The sequence below is a fragment of the Panthera tigris genome, chromosome D3 (genome assembly GCF_018350195.1).
Source record: "Panthera tigris isolate Pti1 chromosome D3, P.tigris_Pti1_mat1.1, whole genome shotgun sequence".
Lineage (NCBI taxonomy): Eukaryota > Metazoa > Chordata > Mammalia > Carnivora > Felidae > Panthera > Panthera tigris.
The window spans coordinates 57,721,103-57,738,553 of NC_056671.1; the positions used below are offsets into that span (position 1 = coordinate 57,721,103).

Sequence of the window (17,451 nt, forward strand, 5' to 3'; positions counted from 1 at the left end):
GTCCTTATAAAAAGAATGCTTTGTGGAGAGACACACAGAGGGAAGAGGGCCACATGAAGGTGGAGAATTGGAGTGACACATCCATAATACACGGAACACTGAGGACTGCCAGCAAACCAGCAGAAGCTAGAAAGAGGCAAAACGAGTTCTTCCCCTCCAGGCTTCAGAATGAGCATGACACTGCCAACTCTTTGGGTTCAGGCTTTTGGCCTCCAGAATTGTGAGAATTTGTTGTTCTAAGCTACCTGCTTTATGGTACTTTTATGACAGCCCTAGCGAACAAAGCCTCTACTCTTTTCTCTTTGCCATACTGCACAGATTGTCCCCAATGTCACCACTATTTTAGGCCACGGACACTGCAAGTGTAGACGCAATCAAAGCCACAAACTCTGTGTGCTTGAGCCACCTTCAGCATACCACCAAAGGACCTTGTCCATACGTAGGCTTGCTTCTTATCTGATCTTTTCAGTTCTCCCTGTGATCCGGAGGATAAGGTCCTTACTATACTGGTCTGGTCTTATCTCCTTCCACCCTCTAGTCCAAACCCTCTGTTCCAGTTGGGTCAGTTCCCTCATTGCCTCCACCCCTCTGTCCCTCACCCGCCAAACTAAATCTGCACTCATCTTTGATTATGCTGTATCCCTTTCCTATTATACACACCCAAATATGTCCATGTATCTCTCCACCTACGCAAGTCCTACTCACACTCCAAGGCCATGCTGAAGTTCCACCTTCTCCATGAAACCATTTCGGATGGTTTTTTTCCCTGATATCCTAACCCACCACATGCAGGGTTGGGGTCACATATGTTTATACTTAAGTATATTCTATTTTGAGCCATATCTTGGTTATTTACTAGGAGTAAATACTGTAATCAGGGAAAGTATTCAAATGAATTTTTAAAATTTCTAACAATATGACAGAGACTTCTAAACTAGTTTAATGTGTAAAATGGTTCCTGGACCCAATCCCTCCGACATTTTTGTGGGGAGATTTTCTCATACCAAGAAGCAATTCTCGGATACCCCGATGTCCCACAAGGAGATGGCATCAGATCCCAATGATTATGGGTTTAGTCTGTAAGACCTTCCCCACTTCAGACACCAGACACAAGTTCAGGTTGTCACCTGTGCTTCTGACTGATCTGCAAAAGACTGGGGGTTCTCATGACCCCCTCTTCTCATACTTCAGACAGCAGTCAAAAGCCCAGACTAGCTATAAATCAGGAGGTTCCTCAGACCCCCTCCTCAAGTTGCATTAATTTGCTACAGTGGCTCACAGAACTCAGAGAAACATTTTCCTTACTAGATTCCTGGTTTATTATAAAAGGATATAACCCAGGAACAGCCAGATGAAGAGATGCTTAGGACAAGGTATGTGGGAAGGGTCAAAGAGTTCCATGCCTTCTCCAGGCAGGCCACTGTCTCCAAATCTCCAGGTGTTCACCAACCTGGAAGTTTCGGGTTTTTATGGAGGCTTCATTACACAGGCATGATTAAATCATTGGCTGTTGCTGTATCCCAAGATATGAACTTTGTGACAACTTAGAGGAAACTATGATGCATAGAAAGGGTACTAGCATAATTACACAATCAGTGAACCACACTGTGATATTCTGACCTCTAAGAAATATATATTTGCTCACTCAGATGACAGCTGACCCTTGAACAAAGCAGGATTAGGGCTGCTCACTGCCTGAAGGTCAGGGGATGGGACTGAAAATGCCAATCCTCTAATTCCATGTTTGGATCCACTGGTAACTAGTGCTCATCCTTAAGTGCTTTCCAAAAATCACCTCATTAACATAATGAAAAATCTTTACCACTCTTAACACTTATGAAATTACAAAGGTTTTAGGAGCTGTAAGCCAGGAACTGTGGACTAAGACAAAATATACAGGTGACCCTGGACCAATATGGGTTTGAACTGCATTGGTCCACCTGAACACTTACTTTTTTGAATAAATACAATATGGTACTATAAATGTATTTTCTTTTCCTTATGATTTTTTTAACTTTTTTTTTCTAGCTTACTTTAAAGTACAGAATACAATACACACAACATACAAAATACGTGTTAATTGTTTGTTATCGGTAAGATTTCTGGTGAACTGTAGGCTACTAGTTACATTTTTTGTGGAGTTAAAGTTATATGCAGATGTTCTACTGCACTGTTGGGGGTGGGGGACTGAGGAGCCCTAATCCCGCTTTGTTCAAGCTTTCACCTGAGTAAATATATATTTCTTATAAGTCAGCATATCACAATGTGGTTCACTGATTCTGTAATTATGCTAGTGCCCTTTCTATGCATCATAGTTTCCTCCAAGTTGTCACAAAGTTCAAATCTTGGGATACAGCAACAGCCCAATAAAGGAGGCTGAGAATGCTGGACTCCACATATTCTAGTCTTGCTTTATACATTCACCACTTGTGTGACCTTAGATGAGTCTTCACTTTCCTTAGCATTCAGAGAGACAAGACTTATAAGAATATTTCCCTTGATAATGGAAGCTGAAGAAGCAGAGATAATGGTGCTTTGGAAATGCAAAAAGTACCATATACACAATTTTTTTTTCTGCTTTCTGGTCAATGTTCTTTCTAAGATACTGTGAAGCACAGTACTAAGGTGGAAAAACACTTGAGCTTTAAGCCGTTACACGTGGCTAAGTCCTTGCTATGTCCCTGACTGATTAGGATGGAAGATGCTGTCTCGCCCTTCACGGGTGGCCCATTTGGTAATGTTCCCACCAAAGGTAAGACAGTGAATAATAAATGTTATTACTGACACTTTATAGCGAGGACATGAGGGTGAGAATAGGCCACTCCAAGTGGCTAGGCTGACTCCATCTATGGGTCTAGTTAAGAGTTTGTGTACAAACATCATTGTGTGCCCCTTAGCAAAGCCCTTTAGCAATTAACCTATGCAAATGCAGACTCTAGCTTTAATCAGTCTTAGCAGCCTATTACTCCAACTGCAGTAAAACAGCACAATACAGAATTCTTTGTCAACAATCCACTGGTTGCATAATGATGTCATCTAACTACACCCAGGAGGCAGTCTAGTGCGTAGGGTTGCTGGAGGACACATATTTCAAATAAACCAGTATAAGCACCTGACATTAAGCTTTTGATTGCCAACCCACCCATTTCAAATACATTCATCTTAAATAAACGAATTGCCAGCTATATGACACAGCTACAATCTAAACAATCAGGAACCAGGGCACCCTACTCATTAAGTTCCCCTTTTAAAAAGCCCTGAGTAACTGGGGTAACTGATGGTTTGACTGACCTTGCCTTTCTCCTCCCATGCCCAAATTCCCACACCTAAATTTTAAATTCACCAATAAAGAGTGATTCTGTGAAACCCTGGCCTCCCCACCCTTGGGCCCCAATAAAAGACCCAGGTCTGCTCCTCGTCCCCGCCATCGGGCTGTGTGGCCCTCAGGCCTGGCATGTGCCCTCTAGGACCTGTGCACAATAAATCCTTTCTTCAAAGTTCCCTAACTGTTGTCGCTGAGGTGCAGCTTGCAAGCATAGTAAGAACCACAGGTGCCAGTCCAGCTGCAACATTAACATTGGCTCCAGTCAGGAAAATGTGGGGGCTTGTCACCAATCCTACATGCCCAGGTGAGTGCCTGAGGCATTCCTAGCCGATAGCATCACTATGAATAGGCTGAGACAGACAAGCACATAATGATTCAGTGCGTAACAGGTCCAGGTTCAGGGTCTACAAGGCTTAAACAGAACTGCTGTGATGCTATTGCAGATGAGGGTATGAAACTGAATAAAAGAAACTTCATTTAAAATGGAGTCAGGAGGCCAAAAGCGGGAGCCTGCAAGGTCTACCACTCTGTCAACTTCACACTTCAACAGGAAGAGAAGTACCCTGCATTCCCAAGAAGCCTGCTTTGTTACTCTAGTAGGAGGAAAGAATTTCTCCTTGCCCAGCAACAACCCAGCCAATGAAAAACCATCACTACTCTGAACTCTCACTGTCTGCCAATGAACTACCTTGAAAGCAGCCCCTTCAATTCCTTCCTTTTTCTCTGCTTCTCGTCTTTCATTTCTACACTTGCCTCCTGTTTGCCACAGCTTGTATGTCTAGAATTGCAATTCTCTGCTATTCCCCCTCCCTCCCAAAAAATCATTTTGCTGATAAAATAACTGGCTGTTTTACTTTTAGGGCCAAAAAGGACATATGATACTTTAAACACCTCCAGGATAGGCCAATTGGTCAATATGCTGGCTTTAGAAACCATCCTATAATAAATTGTTTAAGATGTACCCACTGTAGGGACTTCGTTATACAATACAAATAGCACTGGTGGGGAGGAGGTGCTGAGGATGGAGAAGAGAGGGATATAAAATAAATTTCATTTGTACAATGCTCTATTTCAGGGAAGTAGTATAAATTATCGTTTAATCTTTCAATGATCTTGTAAAGCAGGTATCATTACTCTCATTTTTTAAAAATGCTTTTCTTTTTTTTTTTTTTTTTTTTGAGAGTGAGTGAGTGAGTGGGGATAGGGTGGAGAGAGAGGGAGAGATCCCAATCAGGCTCCACACTGACAGTGCAGAACCTGATGTGGTTCTTGAACCCACAAACCATAAGATCATGACCTGAGCCAAAACCGAGTTGGACACTTAACTGACTGAGCCACCCAGGTGCCCCTACTCTTATTATTACGTTTTTTAAAGATAAGGAAACAGGATGAGAGACATTAAATAATTTCATAGAACTAAATCTCTAACCACAACTGCAACATGAAGCCTAATGCTTTTTCTACCATGTTGTCTTAGCTAATTCCGACATGGGATGGGAGGGAGCCTTCCCCAAACCACCAAGCAATTCTCAGTATTCAGCTGGGTTTCCTACAATTCAACTCAATTCTGACATCATCTACCCAGAGACAGCATCCACAGGCTAAGGGCTCAGTCCCACAAAACTGCCTTCCACTTCAGATGTCAGTTCCAAAGCCAAGTTGTTATTTGTGCTTCTGACTGACTATAAATAAGAGGTTCCCCCTTATTGAATCTCTTCTTTGGTTCAATTAGTTTTGCTAGAGCGACTCACAGAACTTAAGAAACCTATTTTCTTAACAGATTACAAAGGATGTTATAAATCAACAGTGAGATAAAGAAATGCATAAGGCAAGGTCCCAAACACAGGAGCTTCTGTCCTCATGTGTCTGGGGCCCGGCACAATGGCAAGTGGAAGCCTTCCGGGTCAATGACCCAGAAGCTCTGCAAGCCTGCTCCTTTTGGACTTTTATGGAGGCTTCATTACATGGGCATGATTGAGGAAATCCCTGACCACTAGCAATTCATTCAATCTCTAGCCCCTCACCCTTCTCTGGAAATCAGGGACCAGAACCAAAAGTTCTAACCCTCTAATCATAGTTGGTTGCCCAGGCCACCAGCCCCTATCCTTATTAGGTTACCTAGGGGCTTTCCAGAAGGTACATTAACATAACAAAGGACAGCTTTTTATCACTCTCCTCACTTAGAAAATTCTAAAGGTCTTAGAAAGTCTGCTAGAACCAGGAAGACTAAATATGTATTTCTTATTATAAATGACAATATCACAGATAGCCGAAAGCATTATGAAGATGTTTAGAAAGCAATAGCAATAACAAGCTGTCCTTGGTCTATTAAGATGTGACAGGATAAGTACTATCTGATGAGACACAGTTATCCCCACTCTCTGGCCTTTGTGATCAATGGCAAGCATTTGTGAGCAGCCTGGCTAGACTAACCTGTATGGCAGAGTAGGAAATATTAAACAGCATGCATATGAAACTCAGGTTTTCCTTATCTATGTGTGATTTCATAAAAGTCACCCTCTAGTAACTTCCTCTGAAAGAACACATGGGTACAGGAACCTAAGTTCTTTTATCTGAAAGATAGTTCAGCTGGTTATAAAATCCTTGGTTCACATCTTCTTTCATTGAGTTTCCTAAAAACACTGTTTTAGTCTTACCTTGCTTGGTATGCTGGTTTTTGAAGTCTGATGCTGGTCTAATTCTTTTGACTTTGTAAGTTATTTGTGTTTTTGCTTTGAGGCCTTGAGGATTTCATCTTTATCTCTGATCTTACTTTTACTAGTGTATGTCTTAAAGTTGATAGTTCTTGGTTAATTTTTTTCCAGGTATTCAGGAAGCCCTTTCAGAATCAGATCTTTTCCCATTTTTGGAAGTTTTTAATATAATTTTAAATATTATTTCTGTTCCACTATTTTGTTTTTGCTCTTCACAGACTCTAATAATATGAATAGCATTCCTTATTTGCTTATCTTCCATTTCCCCTTCCTTCTTGACCCTTTTACTTTTTTATGTAGCTTTCTTGGTTGTTTTCCTATTTTTCTTCAATGCTCTAGACTAAATTCACTTCAATCTAGTCTCCTTATGATACCTTATAATTTACCCTTTATTTAGAACTTTGTTTCCTTCAAATTATAGTCTGAGTTTATTCAACTCTTTTTTCATTTTCCCTCCTTTTTTCCCCCCTCTATTTCTGTTCTTAGTTTTTGAGTGTCTGATTCTGGGTAGTTTTTCATATCCTCAGATGCTTGTTTATGTATTTTAATTCTGTCTGGAGTTTAGACTTGCTGTTTTCTTCTGCTTCATACTTGTTTTTTGGGAAAAAGTATCCGTTGAAAGAGAACAGAAAACCCAGAAATAAATGCACAATTAAATGGTCAATTAATCTTTGACAAAAGAGGAATGAATATACAATGGGAAAAAGACAGTTTCTTGAACAAATGGTGTTGGGAAAACTGGACAACATACAAAAGAATGAAACCGGACCACTTTCTTTCACCACATAAAAGAATAAACTCAAAATGGATTAAAGATCTAAATGTGAGACCCGTGGGCACCTGGGTGGCTCAGTCAGTTAAGTGTCCAACTTCGGCTCAGGTCATAATCTCACAGTTCGTGGGTTTGAGCCCCACATCACACTCTGTGCTGACAGCTCAGGCCCTGGAACCTGCTTCCAGATTCTGTGTCTCCCTCTTTCTCTGCCCCTCTCCCACTCGCACTTTCTCTCTCTCTCAAAAATAAATAAACATTAAAAAAAATAAATGTGAGACCTGAAACTATAAAATCCTTGAAGAAAGCACAGGCTGTAATCTCTCTGACATAGGCTGTGGCAACATTTTTATAGATATGTCTCCTGAGGTAAGGGAAATAAAAGCAAAAGCAAACTACTGGGACTACATCAAAATAAAAAGTTTCTGCACAGTGAAGGAATCAATCAATAAAACTAAAAGGCAACCTATGGACTAGAAGAGGATATTTGCAAATGACACCAGATAAAGGATCAATATCCAAAATATGTAAATAACTTGTATAACTCAATACTCAAAAACAAATAATCCAATCATGGGCAGAAGACATGAATAGAGATTTCGCTAAAGACAACAGACAAATGGCCAACAGACACATGAAAAGATGATCATTATTACTTATCATCAGGGAAATGCAAATCAAAACTACAATCAGGTATCACCTTACACCTGTCAGAATGGCTAAAATCAACAACAAAGAAAGGTGTGGGTGAAGCTGTGGATAAAAAAGATCCCTCTTCACTGTTTGTGGGAATGCAATCTGGTACAGACAGTATGGAAAACAGTATGTTCCTTAAAAAATTAAAAATTGAACTACCCTGCAATCCAGTAATTGCACTACTGGGCATTTACCCAAAGAATACAAAAATGCTAATTCAAAGAGATACATGCACCTCCACGTTTACTGAAGCATTATTTACGATAGCCAAGACACGGAAGCAGCCCAAGTGATTGTCCATCCATTGATGAATGGATAGAGATGACATGATATACATATGTGTATATATATATGTGTATATATATATTTATATATATGTGTGTATATATATATACATATATATATGTATTTACATACATATATATACACACATATAAAACACCTAATGGAATATTCAGCCATAAAAAATTAAACGCTGCCATTTGCAACAACATGGATAGAAGAAAATAAGTTTGTCAGAGACAGACAAATGCTCTATGATTTCACCCATATGTGGAATTTAAGAAACAAGCAAAAGGGAAAAATAAGAGAGGCAAACCAACAGACTGTTAACTATAGAGAAATAACTTATGGTTGCCAGGTGGGAGGTGGATAGGGGAATGGGGAAATTGGCATGGGGATTAAAGAGTACACTTATCATGATGAACATAAGTAAATTAATTAAATAAAATGATAAAAAAAGAATTATAAAAAAAAGTAGAGGAGTTTAGGATGGAGAAATATAGATTATATAGATGAACCTTGAGTAACACAGAGGTTAGGTGTCAGGATGCTGACGCCACCCCCATGAAGTTGAAAATCTGTGTACAACTTTTGACTCTAAAAACTTAACTACTAATAGCCTACTATGGGAAACCTTACTGATAACATAAAGTCAATTAACACATATTTTGTATGTTATATACTGTATTCTTAAAATAAACTAGAAAAAAGAAAATGTTAAGAAAATCATAAGAAAGAGAAAATACATTTTAACTACTGTACTATAGAAAATCCAGGTGTAAATGAACCACACAGTTCAAATCTGTGTTGTTCAAAGGTCAGCTGTAATTGATCTTGTTGCATCTCATGCAGATCATTTTTCACACTGTCTGTATAATCATCTGTTATCAAATGTAACATTTGCCTACTCCAGGTTCCACTGAGTAGGAAAACACTTTGTCATCATAAAAAAAAAATTTTTTTCCCTCAGTTGATTGTTTAGCATTTCATTTCCTGACTTCAGCATTAATTCTCTACAGGTTCTACTTTTCTCTTGTCCATTTTGTGAAACTGTGGTGTTTAACAAGATGTCTACTTTAATGACACTGTTTCCAGTCAGTTGAAGCAAAGTCCAGATATTTTAGCAGGTTTTTTGTGTATAGGGGAGTGATGTGAGCTTTCCCTTTTCTTTGTTCTCTTATTATCAACTGTCAAAAAACTCTTCCATTTTGCACATATTCTTCTCTAGAATATATGCATTTGGAATACAGTCCCTTTAAATTGTATGGCCAACCCTTTAGACAGCACCTACTTTGAAGTCACTTTACTGCAGCCCTACTCTGTTCTACCAGTTGTTACTGTTGCACTTTCAGATTGGGGCAGGTTTTAATCTTTCTGTCATTCCAACTAGCCTCTTTTGCTGGCATCCTTTCTGGGTCTGCCTTTGCTTGCCACAGATTCTTCTAGCAATGAGCAACTGGCACTGGAACAGTGCTGGGATTTGTTGTTGTTTTCTGTTTTTACTCATAGTTATTTTGCACTTTTGGCATTCTCTATCTTTAAATAATGTTGGGTTTGGAACTGGATAGAATTGCCATAGTTATGGACAACATTTCACACAACATTTAGGGAGCAGATTTAGGTATGGTACTTTGCTTACTTCACACCCACCACGGATGTCAGCCAGATTGTTTTTTTTAAAATCCTCTTAATATGTTTTTAAAACAAAAGCCAAATGTGAAAAAATAAAAATATAATTGATATTTGACTTGTGATTAACCGAAATTATGAAGTTGTGGTTAAATTTACAAAGAGCATTACACTGCTGATGGGAGACCAGCTTCACTATAAATTTAATTACCAGAGTAGTTTAATTCCTTAGGTAGGTTTTGCCTTGTGTTACCAGATGTGTCAGACATCTGAAATGCTTAATAACAGAATATACTAAATGTAGAAATTAAACTTGAAATGTTGACAGTTACTTAATTATTTAGGACTTTAAATTGAACTGACAGCTTAAGGGAAATTTAGCTGGCCTGACTTGAATAGATTAATCGAAAGAAAGTAACTTTTTAAATGAGGAGATAGGATATGGTTGTGCTTGATGATTAGATCTCTCCTTGCCCAATTCTACAACTTCATTTCTAAAGCTCACCGTTTCTCCCAAACATATGATAGTGTTTCACGTCTCACTGCGCATTTACCGTAGACACTGGGGAACCCCAGGGAGAACAAGACAAAGTTCCTAGACTCGTGGACTTCTATTAAAGAGACCAGCAAATGAAAAAAGCAACCAAGTAAGCAGTACCAAGTAGTGACAAAGCCACAAGGATTAAAAATATATATATAAAAGATAAGGGAAGACAATGATAGAGAAAGGCGTTACTAGAATTACATTCAGGGAAGGCCTCTCTGAGGTACTGATATTTGATGCGATTTGAATGAAGTGAGGGAAAGACATTTAGAAGAAGATAAGGCGGGGGGGGGGGGAGGGGGGGCGCGGGAGGCAGGAGGGAGAAGGGGAGGGTCTAGAAGCGGCCTTGAAGCAGGAACAAGCTTGGTGAGTTTAAGGTACACACAAGGAGGCCACTGCAGCTGAAAGAGTAAAAATAAGGTCAGAAAGAGGAGAGTAGCTCAAAAACAGACTTGTGGGTCACAGTACAGAATTTGAATTTTATTAAAACTGCGATGGGAAGGCATCAAAGCATAACATTTGGCCTGCTTCGGCTTTTTCCTCCTTGGTTATCTGGCCAGCTTCAATTTGTCTTTCAAAATCTAGCAACATCTCCTGTAGGCCATATTTCTTAACTCCCCAGGTAAGGTTAATCACCTCCTGCTGTGTGCTACTTCTGAGCAATAATAGATTACTACTGGCCGCCTCTCACATTTCTAGGGGTACCTAGGCTGTTGATTTTTACCTAGGTTGTGTTTTGCTTCCCCTCCCCTCCCCCCACCCCATCTTTGTAATCCTTGAGTCTAACACAGTGGCGGGTGCTAAGTAAAGGTTCCATAAAGGAAAAACTAACCCTTTCAGTGGCACAAGCCTCGACTCCTTCCAACCACTTGGGGTGCGGTACCCGGAGGCGCATGGGAGTTGTTGCCCTGGAAGGCTGCACGCACAGTTCCCCAGCTCTCTGCTACCAGAGGAAGGGCTTGCGTTTCAAGGATACTTCCTTGGCCAAGAATGCCCCTCAGTCAGGTGCCCGCTGTCTCCCTTTTGCACGCCTTTGCTCGTCCTTCCCGGGCCCTGGGTTGGGGAGTGGGAGGGGGTGGAACCTTCAAGCTTCCCAGCTCTGCGTCCTCACACTACCGGCAAACGCTCCGTTGGCCTAGTCAAGCACCGGGACCCCTCTCCTCCTTAACAACGGAAGTTACAGCAGCGGTGCCCACTGGCACACAGGGTCCGCGTCGCGCCGCCCCTCCTTGCTTCTAGTGTACATCCTCTGGTCCCGCAGTCGCCCCCCACGGAACCCAGCCCGCTCACCTAAAATGCGGGTGATGCCCAGGGTCAGCTTCTCCAGGTGCGGCTTGCTGCAGCCTGGGGGCGGCGTCTCCTCCATGACTCGCGTCCCGGCTCCGCGCGCTGCGGGGGCAGCTGCGGGGACGCGGCGGGCGAGCGGGGTGGGCGGGACGGCTGGACGCCGCCCCAGAAGCTCGGCCGTCCAGTTCACGGCACGCCGGGAGTTGTAGTGCTCGGCGCCTGAGAGCGCGGCGAGGCGGAGATGGGGGGCCCCGGCTGCTCTGGGAGTAGTGGTTCCGTGCGGCGCTCGTACCCGTGGCCCCGGCGGTCGCGCCACACCACGCTGCCTGGACAGAGCGACTCCTCCGCCCGGGCCCTTCCGCCCCGCCGGGGCCGGTCGCGCAAGCGGGGGCGGGCCTCTGTGCCGTGCGGCCAATCCGGCCTGGGCCTGGAGGCTGGGGCGGGGCGGCCCCGGCGCGACGCCCCGAGTGGCGGTTGTTTCAAGATGGCGGACGTGGCGGGCCCCTCCCGCCCCGGCGCGGCGGCGTTCTGGAGCCGGGACTGTATCCTTTGCCCGCCTGGCAGGGGGCGCCGGCGCCCTCCACCGCGCGGCGAGAGGTCGCGTGGGACTGAGTGGAGGGGCGACGCTCGATGCTATCTCTGGGGGCGGGGCCGTCCTTTCCGGCCGTCGTGTAGGTGCCGGGCTTTCCCCTGACTTGGGTGTTAGGTAGCTGGGAGCCAGATTCTGTCTCCAGGCTGGAGCTCCAGGCTGGAGACTCAGCACTGAGGTTTTCCAGCCCTCCTTGGCGGTGAGCTTTGGAAAGATGGCCTAGAATCTTGGTCCAGCCAGGGGCTGGGAGGGTCCCTCTGACCGTGGTGACCTCGGGCGGGCTGAATCTCTGCGGAGGAGGGGTAGGGTGTGGGCTGGACCGGGAGCCTTTTTGTGTTGGTTTAGGACTGTCCTTGGTCTGCGTTGTTAGGAGCAAGTCAGGACCTTGTCGGACTTCGAAGGCCTGTCAGTGATGATTTACTTTCTTGCTGGGATTTTCGGAGAGGTTGGGGCTGGACGTGGTCTGGTGGTACTGGTTACGGAATAAAAAGCGTTGCAAGTCTTTGCTGCTGGAAGTAGTGTTGATTTTCATGTGGACTGTGGGTCCCCACTGGCAGGATTGAAGTTTTTGAGTTGTTTTGGGGTGGAGAAGCTGTGGAGCTTTACCGCTGTGGTGGTGTTTCCAGTTAAGTAACTGATGAGACGTGTGACAGACTGATTCTTTCTTGGGTTTGGATAGACGGTGCCCGCCTGATCTTTGGTCCTAGTAAGTTACATCACGTTAGAGAAGTGTTACATGAAGAGAGGGCAGTCCGTGTACTGAGTGCCTGCAGAGGCAAGTCTTTTTGTCTGTTTGCTAGGATTGATGATAGAGCATTGTTTGAAGCATTGCTGTTAACTTTGGCAGAATCATTTTCTGCACGTTCTACTTAGCTCCCTGTGAAACTTACAAAATTATATTATCAGTTTTACTGATTGAGTTATAGAACTAGGATTACAGTGTCATGTGTAGAGAGGGATATTTTTGCATTCCTTGCTCAGTGTTTAATACTTTGTAAACATAATTACCACTTGTCTCTGATAGGTGGGTGACAAGTAAAATCATGCACGTATACTGTGGATGAAAACACACTAGTGCACTGTGCAAATTAAATATTTTTTTTTTTTCTTATCAGGAAGGATGCAAAGAGAATATGTGCATTGGGAACTGGGCTGAATTAGGAAGTCAGGAAATTGGGATGAGTCTTTTCTCATGAAACACTATGCCTGCAATGGATACTTGAAGGTTAGCAGCTTCTAAGGTGCTTTTTTTAGTGTAGTCATTTTCATAACCACTTATGTGGTTTCAGTGGTTATTCCTTAACTTTCTCTATGACCAAGGGAATTGTTCTCATCCGTATAAGTGGTGTGTGTGTGGGGGGGGGGGGGGCGGGGCAGTGTATTGCTGTGCCACTAATTAAGTTAATCGGTAAATAAACAAACTGTATTCTTGGTCTAAGCAGCCCTGTATGCTCACTTAGTCATATAGTTATTATTCCTTATTTCACATAGAAGTCCTATATTCTCTCTTTTCTCTCTTTTCACCCTTACTCTGAAAATTAATGTAAAATACTTATCTTCTCATTGAAAGTGAGTAGTAGAAATCAAATGGGGAAGATAGTGGTGATTAAATTTGATAGAAATTCCGTAATTTGAAATGAATTGCAAGGTTACTAGTGTTACCTATTTCCCTCACCTATTGCATAAAATGCCCAGTTATCATCCAGCCTCAGATGTTTTCATTTTAAATCTCCATAGGACACAAAAGCAATGTCAAATATAAATTTGCTACTGAATCTTTGCTAAAAAGTATAAGGATAGTTATGAATCATTTGGTTTAATCATGTGTCTTTGGATCTTTATTACACTAATGACTTCCTAGACCACCTCATAGGCTTTATATAGAAGTTTCAATAGAAAAAAACAAAAAGAATATATGTATAATCTGGTATTCTTTTCACACTGTTAAAAGAAAGATTTTCAATGCTTTGCCTAAACAATTAGAGAAATGTGACTAGGAAATTTCCTGGTCCTAGATGTTTCTGTCATGTGAGGACAGATCATCTGTGACTGAACATCACCTTTTTTTTTTTTTTACTGTTTCATGAGTTCTGCATCTCCTGCACAGTATGATTCAGCAGTAATGTTTGGCACAAGGTATGTCTTTATACCTACTGTGTAAACAGTGAGTATCCCATGTTGTCATTTTATGGGTTAAATCTACAAGTAAAATATGCCCCTTCAGCCATAAACTGTTTTTCTTCAGTATAGTTCCTGGTAATGTCAAAAGAAATTAATGTTTCTGCAGTATCTAAATTTGATTGGGTAATACACTCCAATGTTTTATCATTAACTGTATTTTTTTTTTTTAACGTTTATTTATTTTTGAGACAGAGAGAGACAGAGCATGAACGGGGGAGGGTCAGAGAGAGAGAGGGAGACAGAATCTGAAACAGACTCCAGGCTCTGAGCTGTCAGCACAGAGCCCGATGCGGGGCTTGAACTCACGGACAGTGAGATCATGACCTGAGCTGAAGTCGGACGCTTAACTGACTGAGCCACCCAGGTGTCCCTCATTAACTGTATTTTTAACTTGATATTAACAAATATGAACTGTAAGGGACTTGGTCAAAACATTGCAGTAGCTATAATCTCTGCCATTGAATATTCAATTACAGATAGAGACTTTATGTTGATGTTAAGAGAATATACTAGCCAGGAAAGTCATTTGGGTCAATGATAATTACATACATATACGTGTGTTGCTGGTAAGTGAAACTAAAAAAGGTTAGATTAGGCTGTGCAATACCAAGTTTATTTTCTTCAGCTTTTGTTGATCTGAGATAGATATGCTCCTTCCTCTGTACTTTTGGTTTCTAATTACTGCTTTAATTCTGAGGATTTGGAGTTTGGTACTAGCATTAAGGATGCTTTATAATTTGCTGTACTTGTCTTAGTAAAGAACTTCCAAAGAAGCCGAAGTAGAACTGAGGTGGCACATAGAACCCAGTAAGAGGTCCAGTAGACATTTGGTATATACTGTGTCTCTTTGACTTTTCCTGTGAAATATGTTTGTATATTTTTCAGACTTTGTCTTTGAAGAAAGTAAGTTATTTGGGTTCTTGAATGAAGATAGATTACCAATGATTACAAAGGATAGGTTGGATGGAGGCAATTTCAAATATTTTTATGTTTATTTTTTTAAAACCCATGTTAAGGTTAATTTAGCATTTTTATATTTGAAAAGATATTTAGCATGGATGTGGCTAATGGGTTTTGCCTGCATATTTTGACATTTTCCTCTACCCTTCAAGGTAATTCTGGCTGGTCTAAGAATTAAAATGACATGAGATAGATTAAGAGGAGAAAATCAAATTTAATTACGTATATAGGGGGGAATCTATATATCTGTGTGAAGTTCCAAAGACAAGCGAAATGAGGTATATATGTCATCCCAAACTAAGGGGAAGGGAATAGGGGTCTGGGACTTTAAAGGCAAGGAAAGCAATTCACAGGAAGGTGAAAAGGGATAAATGTTTGGTAAACAAATGTTTCCTGGGCCATATAGAAACAATGGGACATAGAAAGGAATTTAACAAACAGACTTTGCTAAATTCCTTCCTATCTACCACTCCTAGTTTATGTTATACATAGTTATTTATGGTGATTCTCTCTTCTGGGAGCAGGTCCTACATCTAAATTCTTTTAGGCAATTAGTGGCAGGGACAAGAATTCTTTGTGAGTCTTTTGGGCCTTGATTGTTTTCTGGTCAAAATAATCCACATGCCAAAGTGGACATTTGGGGTGACCAGTTCTGAATTCCTACAGGATAAAGGGAGAAAGACAACACGGAAAAGTTGTTAGTGCTTCATAGAATTAAATATCACTTTAATTCTTTCATAGACGGTTGACTACGAGCTGGGCATTTGACATTAGGGGATATAACATTGAACAAAACCAGGGGAAAAATCCTCCTCCACTTGGTGCTTACGTTTTTGTGAGATGAGATGAGGTCATGAATAAGTAAAACATGTTGTATGCCCAATGATTATAGGTGACATATAAAGAAAAAGCAGGAAAAGGGTAGCTATCATGGGCGTCTTTTGTCTGATTTTATGCCAGTACCACATTGTTTTGATTACTATAGCTTTGTAATATAGTTTGAAATCATAAAACATGATGTCCGTAGCTTCGTTTTTCTTAAGATTGGTTTGGCTGTTTAGGGCCTTTTGTGGTTCCATAGAAATTTTAGGATTGTTTGTTTTATTCCTATGAAAAATCACATTGGAATTTTGATAGAGATTGCACTGAATCTGTAGATTGCTTTGGTATAGACATTTTTAACAATATTAATTATTACACTTTATAAGCATGGAATAAGTTTCTGTTTGTGTCTTCAATTTCTTTGATGTCTTACAGTTTTCAGTGTATAGGTCTTTCACCTGCTTGTTTAAATTTTAAATTCTTAGGTATTGTATTCTTTTTGGATGCAGTTGTAAATGGGATTGTTTTCTTCTTTTTCTGTTTCTATTCATGTAGAGAAACATGACAGATTTTTGTATACTGATTTTGCATCTTGCAACTTTGTCGAATTCATTTATTCTTATGGTTTTATTTGTAGTCTTTAGGGTTTTCTATATGTAATATGTCATCTGCAAATAAAGCTTATGAAAGATCTCTACAGTTTGCTTTTCCTAAAGAGGAAACAAAGTTATTAGCTCAGAGTAAGGACGTGGGAGGTGGCATCAGGTTTGAGAGAAGATACTTGATGAGCTTCCAAATCGTGATGCAGCTGAGTTGGGTCCTCAGTGGCTGGTCTGTTCCAGCTGTGAGCAGTCTTCTTCATGAATGTTCTAGGGAAGTCTAGTGTGTTTCCCAGGATTCAGTTATGTTAGTCTTTCCATAGGTTGTCTTTGGAGAATATTCTGCAAATTCATCATTACTGTATCTTCTAATTGAAGATGTTGCCAAATGGAGCTTGTCCTGAATCATCTTGAATATTTTTCCCTTGGGTACCTTCCCATGTGGGTATCTCTAACAGCAGATTATTTATTGAGAACCTACTATGTGCACTAGTCCCAAGGGATATAAAAAACGACTTGGTTTTTGCTGTTGAAGAGGCTGCATAATTTCATTTTGTAAGGCTTTTTTTAGATTGGGTGTCAGTGAATTTGTAAATTTTCTCTCTGCTCTCGTGTTAGCTGCTGTCAGTTTCCTTAGCCTAGTGGGGTCTGATTTTGTTTGTTTACTTGTCTTCTGTGCCCCTTAACATTTTCTGAGCTCCATACCTGATGTCTGAGAGGATTTGAAGTGTAGAGGCACTAGTTATCAGCGCAAATCTTGAATCTGTGGCAGTATTTGTGTGCTGCTGCAGAGAGCTGTTGGAAATCACCTGGCGGCTCACATAGTAGCACCCCCTTTGTATTCCTAAATTCCTATGGGGATTCTGAGCACTTAACAATCAGCCTCCTTGAAAAGATTCCATAGCTAGGAGTGACCCTGAACTGGTGTATATTGACTTTTTTTAACATGTTGTTAAATCTACTATTTTACTCCAGCCTTTGCCTGGAAGGAAATTTTTAATAATTGATTTGCCTAGAAATCTCGGAGAAGAAAGCATTTTATGAAAGAACA

General features: G+C 41.1%; 2 protein-coding genes across 14 annotated transcripts in view; one reads left to right on the plus strand and one right to left on the minus strand.

Moving 5' to 3' along the window:
- TPGS2 (tubulin polyglutamylase complex subunit 2) overlaps positions 1–11,789 on the minus strand; it is a 67,757-nt gene extending 55,968 nt beyond the window's left edge. For 2 of the 5 annotated variants that reach the window (XR_006210188.1, XM_042963031.1), the window contains exon 1: positions 11,253–11,789. Coding sequence is in view for 3 of the 5 variants with exons in the window: in XM_042963031.1 (XP_042818965.1) it covers positions 11,253–11,328 (76 nt within the window). In the remaining 2 variants the exon portion in view is untranslated. The remainder of the gene's footprint in view (positions 1–11,252) is intronic. The other 3 variants (XM_007090727.3, XM_042963029.1, XM_042963030.1) reach the window with 3 other exon arrangements.
- Positions 11,709–17,451, plus strand: part of KIAA1328 (KIAA1328 ortholog) — a 343,523-nt gene continuing 337,780 nt past the window's right edge. For 3 of the 9 annotated variants that reach the window (XM_042963017.1, XM_042963016.1, XM_042963015.1), the window contains exon 1: positions 11,709–11,791. In XM_042963017.1, the coding sequence (XP_042818951.1) occupies positions 11,734–11,791 (58 nt within the window). In that variant the 5' untranslated portion in view covers positions 11,709–11,733. The other 6 variants (XM_042963019.1, XM_042963014.1, XM_042963020.1 and 3 more) reach the window with 6 other exon arrangements.